Raw genomic sequence first — 13,562 nt, 5'->3', positions numbered from 1 at the left:
CCATTGATTTCACTTTGAAGTTAGGTGCCAGGTGCTTTGGAAAACCCCACATGATGCCCATCTACTCCTTCATTCAGGTGCCAAATACCTGTGAAAACCTGGCCCTTCTGACAATGTTACCCAGGGCCTAATCCTGCAAGGTGCCGAGCAGAGCTGGTGGACAGTTTACGTCCAGCCCTGGTGCCAGCATCTCCGGTGGAGCCGAGCATGCTGAATGGCTGGCAGGACTGGACACCTAGGGCTCTCGCCCTGACCCAGGGACGCACACAGTGCTTGCTTTAACTCCAATGTGTGAGTTGGAGCCTAAACCCCTGAGGCTTAACTAGCACGGAAGCCTTGAGCTGCCCTCTGCAGAAAGGCCAGTCGCATCCCCGGCTGCACACAGCGTGAGAGAGGGGTCCGTTTCTCCTTCCAAGCGCTCCCTGTTAGCATGTCCAGTCTAGACGCCTACACTGAGCTGCAAGGTCTAGTTCCAGTCCTCCGCCCCTTGCTCCGCTTGTCCGTGACTCCGGCAGTGGAGGCGATAGCGAGGGAATTAACGACAGCCGGGTGAGGAAGGCATTGTCACCTGGCCCTATCTATCCATTACCCTCTGGCACCGGATCTAGCTGGGGAAGACAGAATTCTTCCCCCGGAGAAGGTCTGTTGGCTCGGGGATGGAACTGCCATGGAACAGACTCTGTGCTTCCCTCGCCAGCTAGTCATGCCTTTGAACCTTTCATTTTGGGCAGTGACCAAGGGATCAGGAGGCTCAACGTGCACCACAGAGAATTTTTCACTTTGCCTAATTTCTAGACTGGCTGTTAAGTGTGTCTAGGGTGGCTAATTGCACTAGCAAAGCCACACGTGCCTCAGATATACGTTAGTGGTGCTCAGTCTCTGCCCACGGAGCGTGCTGGCATTCGCTGGGACTAACTCCGTTTTCATCGCTACCCAGCAAACTCCACCCCGGAGCCAGGCAGTCCAGAAACTTCAAGGGAAATTCCAGGACAGCACGGCCTTCCGGTGACCACAGGCCACCTGGCATCTTCCCGAGGAACCTCCCCTTGGTAACATCATTTGAAGTGCTGCCTCCACTGCACACGTCCTCAGGCTGCCTTCTGACTGACCTGCTCTGGTCCTGCCGCCAGAGCACCTGTACAAACAGACTGCTTTGCATACTAGAAACGGCAGAGATTGCTTCGGATCTGGAGGGCGGTTTTATCAATGGGGCTGATCCTTTCCCACAGTCGCGGCTGCTCAGGACCCTGGGAATCTACCTGGGATCAAGGCAACTGGTCTGAACGGCAAGTCGGACCTCCTGGGGCAGGTCCCAAGGCTGGAAAGAGTGTAAATCAGGCCAGCATTTGGCTCCCATAGACTCCCCAGCCCAAATAGCTTTGATTAGATTCATAGATTGTAAGGCCAGAAGGGACCACTGTGATCTTCTAGTCTGACCTCCTGCATAGCCCAGGCCGCAGGAGTCCACTGAAACAGATCAGAACTTTCAGAAACACACCAATCCTGCTTTAAAAACTACCAGTGATGCAAAATCCATCATGGCCCTCGGTAAATGTTCCAGTGGTTAATTACCCTCCCTGTAAAAACCGTGTACAGTACTTAATTCCCAGTCTGAATTTGTCTGGCTTCAACTTCCAACCATTTAATCTTGTTAAACCTTTGGCTGCTAGACTGAAGAGCCCTTTAGCAAATTCCTGTTCTCCACATAGGTACTTACAGACTGTGATCACCCTTAACCTTCTCTTTGTTAAGCTACATAGACTTAAGGAGCTCAATGGATCACTGTATGGCATGTTTTCCAACCCTTTAATTATTTTTTGGCTCTTCTCTCAACTTTCTCCAACGTCTCCATTTATTACCCATTTGAAGACACTGCCCTGATTCTGATTCCTGCATCTCACGTGAAAAACTTTGCAGCTAGCACCAAAAACTCCAGTGACAGCAGCTGTTGTAGAAAAACACTGGGGACTGGGTTTGGCATTGCTCATGGATAGGGTGACCAGATGTCCTGTTTTTAAAGGGACAGTCCCATTTTTGGGGACTTTTGCTTATATAGGCGCCTATTACCCTCCACCCCCTGTCCTGTTTTTTCACAGTTGCTATCTGGTCAGCCTACTCATGGACCAACTACAAACCTCCTTTGAGGAGCCTTGCAAGCTTACCCACCGCTTTGATATTATTGTCTATTAACAATTATCTCTGTTAGCAAGATTCATTGCCAGTGTTTTCATCCAGGGAAAGGTGCCTCTGCAGTGAGGCTCTAGCACTTTTGATCTGTTAGAAGCACAATTGTGCAAACAAGAGACAAACTAGCGGTTTCTCCCCTTTTGCTCCCGGCAGCCCTCACTAAACCCAAATCTTAGCACTCGTAATGTCATGGACAACAACATTCTGCCTTTCCAGCACAGGGGCATTTTCAGGATGTATTCATTATCCCAGATGCACAGATACTGGGGCCCTGTCAGCTTCTCAGTGCGGGATGAACCTGGGACATCCAGCACTAAAAGCACCAGCCATTACTAATCGAGCTAAAGGAGCAACTCCTCTAACTGGCAGTTGTAGTAGTTTGGTATCCTCTGGCCCAGCAAACTGAGGGAGCCATGCCATGCACATGTGATGGTGGAGGTTACACCGACAATTGACCCCCAGGATACTGAACGCAGGGCACAATTTGTTTGGTACTTACGTCTTCTTTGGAGTTCAAGGTGCCTTTCTCTTTCCGTTTAGCTACCTTGGATTCTTTCTCTGTTTCCCGAACAAGCTGTTTGATGAACCCCCCAGGAATCACTGAGAAAAGCGGAGGTGGCGAGGAAGGGGGCGGACTCCGGTCCTCTTCCCTGATCTGTTTGCACAAGCAGAGGCTACATTATTCGATGGCACGCCTAGTGGGCCCTGGCAAAGGTCTGCTCTTCGGGCTCAGACAGCATCACAAACCCCTCGAAGAGCAGTTAGTCAGCATACATGACTCAACCAAGCTCATGTATGACAGGCCAAGTCCCGTACTCTGCTCTAGCATCACACGGGAGTAGCAAAGTGAGAGAGACGTGGCAGGGGGCTTGCAGAGCTCTTTCCAACAATCAGACGTTCTCGTCGCTCCTTATACCACCACCACTCACGATCTGGAACTGGACCCTCCCCTTGCTGAATTTATTCCCTCCCCAGAGCTGCATCTACTACAGGTACTTGCATGCTGGTTTGTTATTGTAGGGTTGCTTGAGAGTCTTGGGGTTGCACCTGCTGGGTTGTTGTGGGGTTGCCTATGAGCACACGGCTGTTGTCGTAGGGTCACTCATGAAGACCAGACTAGCAGCATCAATTTCTTTCAAAAAAAAAACTAAACAAATTGAAGGGAAATACCCCACATAGAACTGCAGGGGAGATTTCCAAAGGACCAAGGGCAGTTAGATGACATCCCCCAATGCAACTCCCCCTTGCACCTCTGAAAATCATTGGGGACGTTGCTGGAGTAGTCTAATTTGGGGCCATCTAGCCTAGCCATCGCCCCATTAACTAGCTCTCCCTCCTTTGCTTACAAACATTTCCTACACGTTTCCCCACTTGTGCTGAACAAGACGTGCAGCTGGGTTTTTTTACCTTCCGTTGATTAAAAGCCACTAGCTATTTAGCGGGACACAAAGAAGTGCTGGATGAGTTTTCATCTGTCCCCCTGTATGCAGGCAGAAGCAGTCCAACCTTCTGAGGATACATATCCAGCACCTTTACAAGTGCCGGTGCAAGCCCATGGGGGGCTTTAAACTGGAATATTTTGGGGTCTCTCCCCACACACACAGCACATACTAATAATTAATGGGGGGTCCCTTGAGCTGCTTGGGGCCCTAAGCAATTGCTTCATCTGTTTATGCCTAGTAGCGGCTCTATAGTGGTCTAGTGTCCCCTGGCAAAGCGGCCCCAAGGATAGCTTGCAGAAGCAGATCTAGGCCTCCATAAACCATTGTCCTCTCCTCCTCTTACAAGGGTGGACATGTTTAAGGGCCTCTTCCACAGCTGACTGAAGTCAATGGAAAGACTTGCACTGCCCTCAACAGGCTTGGGATCTGGCCCCACGCACATCACAAAGGACGTGGCTGTTGCAAAGAGACACAGGAACATTCTCATTTTCAAACCTTGGAAAGCAGGGAAAGCTCAGACAGTTTAGGGCCTTTCAACCTTCTTACTTGTGTCCGAAAGAAGACTGGCACTTCAGACCCATGGTGTCCTCTCACACACACCTGCACATGGCTTTAACCTCAGGTGAGGATAGTTATTTTACTTTTCAAGCATATGTTAACTCTCTTCTTCTACCTGGAATTTACTGGCAGGAGCCGTCTGCTCCCAAGGCAGTAGAGAAAGAGCTCACAACACAAAACACAACACACAAATGGCCCCCTATGTGCTAGAAGCTAGAATGCTCACAAAGGGCATTTGTGGAAGGCAGCAGGACATGCACAGGGGGCGACAAGCGAGCCATAGACTATGAGATGCCAAATCTAATGAGTAAAGTGAAACCAAAGGAATGGATCGTGCTGGCTAGCAAATGGTTAAAGCCGGGCGTGCTCCTTGCCCCCTGCTGGAAGCGTTGCTACTGTGCGATTGGGAACCCTTAGCTCCTTCCAATGATCTGCTCCCTCTCAGCGCCCGAGGCCCCGCACCCAGGAGAGACATGCCACGTTCAGTGGGTGCCGGAGGGAACCCTGCCCCCGCAGCAGCACGAGTGTCGTCACTTTCCTTTTGCTCCCACAGTGCAAGGCGTGATGAGATGGCCATGCTTCTGGCGTGACAGTGCCTGAGGGCTGGAGAGCTTCGGGTGTGATACAAGGAATGATGCTTTATGGAGACAAATGACACATCGACCTGGGCCCCGGACCAGACACACACACATATGAGGGTGGGAGGAGAGAAAAAACAAAGATGTCATTAGTCCATGAGTGAGAGATGTATGAAACACACAAGCTGCTCTGCCCCATCTCACCCTCCACACGGGGTCCGACCCAGCGGGCTGAGCAGGCCCCTCCTAGCTGGGGGTAAATAGCCTGGCAACCAGCGATGCTGCTCCGGAGATCCCGGGCAGTGGCAGTCCCTGGAAAGTCCGTGCACCGTCAGTTCAAATCAGAGGCAGCTACTAACCCTGCCGTGGGTGTAGAGGACTCAGGCAGATGCCACAAAGTTCCCGAGGTTAATCAGGGCCAGAAAGGGCTGTGAGGAACTCCAAGGGCAACACGACGGCAAAGGAACTTCACTGTCAACAATAGCAAAGCAATGCACGTGGGAGGGAAAACTTCAAACTTCTCATTCCCTTCACAGAGTCTAAATTAACCATGTCAACCAGGCCTCTGCTCAGTGTGCAGCTATGGCTAACACGCTAACAAGGTGGAGGAGGCCCAGGGAACAGGGCGGTGAATGATCTGGAGAACATTATACCAATATTATATTAGCCAATGGGGTGGCCCCTTCTGGGTGAGCAGCACTGGGCAGCCCAGCTCACAAAGGACATGGCAGAAATGGAGTGGGTTTGGGGGGGGAGGGAGAACCTGGAAAAACTCTCTGAAGAGACACTGAAACCACTGTTACTTAGAGAGAAGATGGAGAAGAAGGGACATGACAATAGTCTATTGACTGGTCCATAGAAGAGAGATCAGCAGCGTCTGTTCTCCCTGCCTCATAACACACGAGCAAGAGGACAGCAGTGAAATTAAAATTCAAAACCGATAGAAGGAAATTCCTTTCCCACACAATGTGTAACTAAGCGGTGAAACTCACTGCCACATGACACTGTTCAGGGCAAGAAGTCAATAAAGTTCAAAAAGAGCCTGGGCATTTCTGTTCAAATCAAGACTATGCAGAGTTATTTAACTAACATTAGCAATTTGGCAGGGACATTAAATCTGCTGCTTCAGGGCTCAGGGCAACCTCTAACAATCAGACACCTGGATGAAATCTAGTGCGGGGGCTGGGGGAGCAGATAATGCCACGTTGGCGACTGCAGGTTTCCTACACCTTCCTCAGAGGCAGCTGGATCTGGGCACAGGCAGGGCAGTGTCTTTGATCCAGTCTGGCAATTATGATGTGGATCTGACGAAAGCACTGCAGTGTGGAGTCCTTCAAGCTGGAGGGATTCAGACGGGGACTTTCTATCTCCAAGGCCTCACTCTAGGACAGGGGGGAGGAGCAACCTGTGGCTCCGGAGCCACATGCGGCTCTTCAGAAGTTAATATGCGGCTCCTTGGATAGGCACCGACTCCGGCGCTGGAGCTACAGGAGCCAACTGTCCAATGTGCCGGGGAGTGCTCACTGCTCAACCCCTGGCTCTGCCACAGGCCCAGCCCCCACTCCACCCCTTCCTGCCCCCTCCCCTGAGCCTGCCGTGCCCTCGCTCCTCCCCCTCCACCCCCCCCCGAACCTCCTGGACACCACGAAACAGCTGATCGGGAGGTGCGGGGAGGGGGGGAGGCGCTGATCAGTGGGGCTGCTGGTGGGCGTGAGGCGCTGGGAGTGGGGTGGGGTAGCGGATGGGGGGCTGCTGACGTATTCCTGTGGCTCTTTGGCAATGTACATTGATAAATTCTGGCTCCTTCTCAGGCTCAGGTTGGCCACCCTAGTCTACGACTAGGACACTGTCAGTGCAGGGTTCTCTCCAGGGCGGTTTTCAAACGGCTCAAGGAATGGGTTTCCTTTCTAGTTCTGTAAAAGGGAAAGCCCCATCCCAACATGCACTAACATCCCACACGCCACCCTCCACCGCCTTGGCTTTACACTCCAGGGTGGGCACAGAGGCACTGACGAATCAATGCAGTAGCATCTCCCATGCGTTGGCCTCAATGAATGCACTGGAGAGACCCTAGGGAATCCCAGGTGCAGGTGAAATTCCTGCTTGGCTCAGAGAGACTTTTCCAGAAGAGTTTGTCCGTGTGAAAGCAGAATCCAATGGATGCGTTCATACAAATGCTCAGACACGTGTGCGCACAGAATTTTTCCCTCGTATCAGACAGCCTCTCCGTAGAGCAAACCAAAGTAACTCTCTGCATCTTCACGACACCTCTTAACTGAGGCTCTCCAAGTATATGTGAATTAAGCCTCACAACATACCTTGGCGGTGAAGCACTCGTGACTATTTGCCACCTTCCACAGCTGAGGAAAGTGCGGTAGAGCAGGGTGAGTCACCTGCCCCCGGGCCCCAGTGAGTCAGTGGCAGAACTGGGACCGGAGCCCAGGAGTCCAGGCCCCCAGACACCTGTTCTAATCACTTACACCAGCTGCAAAAGGCTTATGAATTCCACTTTGACCACTCAGCTGTTTGAAGTCCCATTCTCCCTAACCACATCAACTGCATCCTAGGCTATTTTTTTATTCTCCTCCCTCTGGCATTTGGCCTGGCAGAGAGATTTCAGGGAGGAACCTTGAACCTATCAGCCAACGCTGACACGAGTGACACCAGCACTGCCTTAAGGGCCAGGTTTTTGCTGGGTGATCAACTTTCAGAAGAAAAACACAGTTCCAGAAATGTGGGTTTCTCCCACCTTTTTTGCCCCCAAGAGGCAAACACACACATGGGGGAGGGGGCAGGAAGTGGCTTCTGAGGGAGGCAATGCCACATCCAAAGCATGCTAATATTTGGGGTGGGGGTTGCAGATATTTCTGATACAGAAAAGTTCCCCATTTTATTCCAGGGTCCAATTAAGCAACAGAAACGCTGCAATGGAGTTACTTCTTCTAAACCCAGGAGTTGCCTTTCACCCAGCTCTGGCGCCCAGCTGCCCTGTCCAAAAGGCACCACCAGCGCTGGCATGGCACATTCAGAGCCACCAGCTGCCCTGAAACAAACAGTTTTGATTTTCCCAACACAAAAAGAAAAACATTTGACAAAATCGAACATTTTCCTGTGGACCAATTTGATTTCGTGAAAACTGCATTTTCTGTCCAAAAATCATTCCTACGACATTCCCAACCAGCCCCGGCACAGAAGGGATCCCAAAGCACTTTACAAACTGCACACAGGCTGTGCGGGGGCCTCTCCTCTCCAAAGCCTGCCAGGGTACAACGTTCTGGTGGGCAACCGCTGTGATAGAGAGTGCGTACAGACCCCGGGGGCTCTACCTCAGCACAGGGCACGGACCCGCACTGAGCCATGCCAGAGGAGAAGGGAGTCTTTCCCCTGCACTGAGCCAGCCATCCGCTTCTATGCCCTGCAGGGTGTGCTGGTGCCTGGGGTAAAGCCCTTGGCTCGAGACTCCCTGCCCGGGCCCATGATGCCCTGGTGCTAAGAGGAACAGCCCACCTGCTTAAGCGCTAGCTTTTAAAGCAAACCAACACCGTGACATTGGCACTAATGCTGCACCACGAGGGGCCCCGGTGCTGGAGCCGGCGCATGCGAACTCCCGCCAGCGGGGCCACAGGATGGGACGGTAGCTGCTTTCCCCCCTTACTCACAGCAACAAGCTAGAAGATGGGACGTTCCCACACCTGGCAGAGAGAACAGCCTGCAGGACCCATCCTGCCCACCATCCAGACGCAGCCCCAGCACGGGTATCGGCAGGGCGAGGCCAGACTCAATGTGGTTCTTCCACAGGGACTGGGGGCTGGAGAGCGAAGCTTTGTCCTGGATGAGCCAGTGCCATTGAACACCAGCCAGCCCCAGAGAGCCGTTGAACTGCTTCACTCTGACATGGAAGGAGAATCCCTTTGCTTGGTGCCAATTCCTGATTCGCCTCAGGCTGCTTCGTCAGAGACGCCCAGTGCGACGTCCCACGCTGGGCAGAGCTGGCATGGTAACGCCATTCCCCCCAAGGATTGCTGTGCAGGCTGTCGGGCCTTCCCCATCGTTCCCTCCCCAGCTGCAGGCTCCCGGCCCTCCGGGGATGGTTTTTAATCATTCGCTCCATTCCTAGAGCCAGCCCCAGTCTGTGCACAGACACCCAGCCTGCGAGGGGCCCGGGCTGCAGTCACAGCACCCCGCCATCGGCGAAGAAGGGGGACGATTAGCCCAGGCCCCAGGAGAGGCACTGACCTTTCCCGGTTACATTTTGATGAGCTGAGCTCACTGCCTGTCCCTGCCACCTGGCGTCTCCGCAGCACGAATACCGAGGAGCGAAAGTCACTTTCCTGTGGGCCGGGAGGGGCCGGGGAGTCTCTTCCTGCCCCGTGAGCTTGGTTGCTATTTCTGCTGCTGCCGCGGTAGCCCCCAGGCCTGTCCGAAACGAGCCCAGTTGGGAGGCGCGATGGAGTCCTTGGGGGGCGCCCATCCTACCCCTGCTGGGTCACAGGCCGGTTCTAGAACCTTCCGCTGCTGCTACCGCGGGAGCCGCCTTGAGGCGGGCGGGGAGGGGAACACGGGCATAGGGAGGGCACAGGTGGCTGCCAGTGTCTGGGTTTTATAGCACACACACACAGAGACACACAGAGACACACACAGAGACAGACACCCACCAACACACACAGACTCCCACACACCCACACCCACAGAGACAGACACCCACCAACACACAGACACACACACACAGGCACCCACCAACACACACAGACACACACAGGCATCCCCCACCCACCAACACACACAGACACACACAGGCACCCCCCACCCACCAACACACAGACACCCACAGAAACACACACACACAGAGACAGACACCCGCACACACACACAGAGACAGGGCTGGCTCTAGGCACCAGCAACACAAGCTGGTGCTTGGGGCAGCACATTTTTAGGGGCGGCATGGCCGGCGCCAGAATGCCGCCCCTAAAAATGTGCCCCGGCCGCCCTAGCTCACCTCCACTGCTGCCACGGTGCGCGCAACAGCTGATTCGCGCGCCGCTGCTCCCCCTCCCTCCCAGGCTCTCAAACCTGGGAGGGAGGGGGAGATCCCGAGTGGCCGCGGCGCACGCGCGCTTCTTCCCCTCCCTCCTAGGCTTGAGAGCCTGGGAATTGGTCCTGCTTTGAGCAGGGGGTTGGACTAGATGACCTCTTGAGGTCCCTTCCAACTCTGATATTCTATGATTCTATGAGGAGGAGGCAGGGCTGAGGATTTGGGGAAGGGGCGGAGTTGAGGCGGGGTCAGGGGGTGGGGTAAGAAAAAAACGGGCGGGGGGCGGCCAAAATTGATTTTGCTTGGGGCAGCAAAAATCCTAGAGCCGGCCCTGCACAGAGACACACACAGAGACAGACACCCGCACACACACACACACACACACACACACAGACGCAGACAGATAGACAGACAGACACAAACACACGCACGCTGGCTAGGCCTGCCCAGAATACAGTTAGATAAACCAGTGATTAAGATGCCAGCGGCTGCCTGAGCCCCGGAGCCCTGACACCCAGCACCCTCCCGCTCTAACCACGAGGCAGCACTGCCTCCTAGCGCAGGGAGCAGAACCCAGGAGTCCTGCTCTCGGCAGTGGCCGTGCTTTCAGTGCGGTGGGGGTGCGGGGCAGTGGATGGCTAGAGGCCCCTGGCATTGACACCAGCCTAGATCAGCAGGGCACAACTCGAGCTGGGTTGCTTTTTAGACGCTTGGAGTCAGCGAGCAGAGCAGGGTCTTTCCCTTTCTCCTGGGGGCTCTGGATTATCCCCAGGCTCTTCGCAGGCAGGCAAAGGGCCTGGGTAGCCCAAGGCCGGACACGGCTGTCGGCACCAGCCCTGCCTGCCCTGGGATTGACAATTGATTAAGGGTGACACAGACAGCCCTGGCCAGCCCTGTCCTCACTCTGCCCTGCCGTGGCAGTAGGCTATCCCCGTCCCCCTCTGGGGCCATTTCCAGCACAGGCTCATCTTGCTGGTGTGAGCAGGGCCTCTGGCGCAGGGGCGGGCGTTACACCAGCCATCCCCACGGTCTTCCCCAGGCTGCCAAGGATTGCCATTAAATGCTCGGGTGCAACAAAGGCATAAGCCTTGCCCTGGGCTCCCCGGACAGGAGGGGGGGCTGAGGAATTGGCAGACATAACACTTCTCTCTGACACCTTCCCCTCAATGCTCTCTGGGCTGCACAGACATGACTTTAGCCTCACAACATGGCAGCGAGCTGAATATTATCCCCATTTTACAGCTGTGTTAGCACTTAGCAGAGGAGCTGGGAACAGGACCCAGGCGTCTTGGCTCACTGCGCCACCCTCTCCCCTTCCTCAGCTGTGTGAGGAGCACGGGCACTGCACACCAGCATGGTCACCCTGGCTGTTCAAAGCAGACACCCCTGCCAGGAGGAGGGGCGACACCATCTCATCTGCCACCCGCTCCTGACCCTCCCTCCCTGCTCTCAACAGTGACAGTTCATCTCGAGGTTTGTCTCGCGTTGAAGCCAGTGACAAGAGCTCCTTGTGACTGCCTGGAGAGCCAGGTGAGGCCCCGTGAGCTCCCTGCCAGCAAAGGTCGGGCCCTGCCTCACAGGGTCCATTTTACACTGAACAGCGTCCCTCACATGGACTCCTGCAGACCGGACTAACATTTCCCCCATCGCTGGCAGGAGTGGCATACCCAGCCGGGAGCTGCACAGGGGCATTGGAGGTTAAGATTCTGTGCTGCTCACCCAATGCCTACTGCACTGGTAGCTTATTAATATGCCAATTGGGATGAATTGTCTCACAGATTTTTGAATGGGAGATGCCCCCAGACCTCATTGACAGACTGAAATCTGGGCATGACGGGCTCCCCAGTCAGAACTTTCCTTAACCCTTTTGTTGTGCAGGTTACTAGAACGTAACCCACAGGCAGACCAGACACAGGCCTCGGGGGGATATTTCATTGCAGCAATTCATGTTACCGCCGAGCAAATGAAAATTCTTCCTCCCTTATCCTGCAAAGCACCACTGAGCTGTGAGCCTTGGTGAGGTTAGCTGCTAATCACTCTGCTGAGAGGCTGAACATGAGCGAGGGTTCGACACGATAAAGACTTTCCACCACTTTATGGCCAGACGTCTACTAGCGAAGTTAACACTTCATTCAGAAGCGAACAGCTCACAGAGGAAGTTGAGAAGCAGCTTCCAAAACTAACATATGAAACCCAGGTGCTACAGTCACTGCTACTGTCCTGCGGCTTCGGACTGCAAACCTTACGAGCGGTAATTACACCAGGCAGGGGTTTGGTCCCGGGTGTTTTACACTCAACTTCTTATTAAGAGCAGCCACACTGCAAAGTTCTCTCCAGAGCTACCATCAAGGATAACTAGCAGAAGGACTATTAAACCCCGTGCCTCAGGGCTCCAGCCAATCTCTGGCTTTTGGAGACCTAATATGGGGGGCAAATGATCCCATAACTGCTACTGCCAGGTTCCTACACCGTCCTCTGAAGTAGCTGGTGCTGCCACGGCCAGAGACAGGCTACTGGGCTAGAAGGATCGCGGAGATGAGCAAGAGTTCGCAAAACGAGATTCTGGCCAGAAATCTGCGTTTCTGCTTTCCAGGGGCTCAGTCCCCCGCAGTTGGCAGTTCTGGGAGGGGAGGAGAGCAGGGCAGATTGTGGTGACAAATAACAAAATAACAGTCCTGGTGAATGAATCATGCAGTCTAAAAACCAAGAGAGTGACATACACTGTGCTGTCCTTACACACACACACACACACACACACACACACACCCTGCCCACAAACACCACCTCCCCACGCACCCCCCCCACAAACAAACACCACCCCCCATGCACCCCCCCACACTCCACCTCCCCCGCACGCCACCACACACTCCACCTCCCCAATGCACCCCCACACAAACACCCCCACCCCCACACCCCACCTCCCCCACGCACCCCCCCACACACACTCCACCTCCCCCACGCACTCCCCCCCCACACACACACAAGTTCTGTTTGCTGGGAGAGAAAAAACAGCCAATGGATGCAGTCCCCCAAAGGCAAACCTGTTATTGTAGCCCTTCATAGCTAGCTAAAAATAGCCCCCCACTCGCTTCTGAAAGTCAAGAGCCCAGCAACAAGCACACTCAAAAAAGCCCATTTTGGATCCCAAAGCAACACGTCTCCTTCAGGACACAAACCAAACCAACCGCCCAAACAAGCCAAGCAGAGACTCTACCTTTTGTACAAGCGGCTCTGCGGGATTCAGGGAGTTAAAGTCCTAGACAGACGCCTGGCTCTATTAGCAGCTAAAAGATCCTACCAAGCAGAAAAAGCAAAGAGAGCAAGAGACCAGTGGAAAGGAGCCCCCCCCCGGCCGCCCCTCCCCTTCCCCCGCCCCCTGCGATAGCAGCAGCTGAGTTGGCACATGTCATTGCTAAAAATAAAGCCCAGCTCCAGGTCTGGGTGAGGGGACTGGCCGCTCTGAGGCCCACGGCCAAACGGGAGCTTTGGGGAATTCTATAAGGGGGCAAGATGATGGAGGGGGACATCGTCCCCCACCTGCCACCCCCCCAAGTCCACCTTGCAACTCACACATGTTCTTCATCTGCACCGACCTGCCCATGTGTGCGCACAGCTGAACATAACCAGATATTTGGGGACTGAAGAAGGTCTGATGCAAAGGGAAGAAAGTTTCCATCAGCAGTTTAAGAATGTTCTTTGGTGAAACACGTCCCAGTGGGAAAAGTCAGCAGGCGGGAGCCGCTCCAGCCATCCACGCCCAGGCGG

The 13,562-nt window shown here is 54.2% G+C and overlaps 1 protein-coding gene across 15 annotated transcripts in view; it reads right to left on the bottom strand.

Annotated features, from left to right (window-relative positions):
* MYO18B (myosin XVIIIB) overlaps positions 1-13,141 on the bottom strand; it is a 198,265-nt gene extending 185,124 nt beyond the window's left edge. For 9 of the 15 annotated variants that reach the window (XM_065568882.1, XM_065568889.1, XM_065568886.1 and 6 more), the window contains exons 1-3: positions 13,012-13,141; positions 4,728-4,851; positions 2,687-2,844 (exon numbers count right to left, since the gene is read on the bottom strand). In XM_065568882.1, the coding sequence (XP_065424954.1) occupies positions 2,687-2,844; positions 4,728-4,764 (195 nt within the window). In that variant the 5' untranslated portion in view covers positions 4,765-4,851; positions 13,012-13,141. The other 6 variants (XM_065568891.1, XM_065568895.1, XM_065568893.1 and 3 more) reach the window with 6 other exon arrangements.
* Between the last annotated feature and the right edge of the window lie 421 nt (positions 13,142-13,562).

Source organism: Chrysemys picta, chromosome 15, assembly GCF_011386835.1.
Source record: "Chrysemys picta bellii isolate R12L10 chromosome 15, ASM1138683v2, whole genome shotgun sequence".
Lineage (NCBI taxonomy): Eukaryota > Metazoa > Chordata > Testudines > Emydidae > Chrysemys > Chrysemys picta.
The sequence above is the reverse complement of the archived record's forward strand: the minus strand, read 5'-3'. Positions and strand labels throughout refer to the sequence as shown.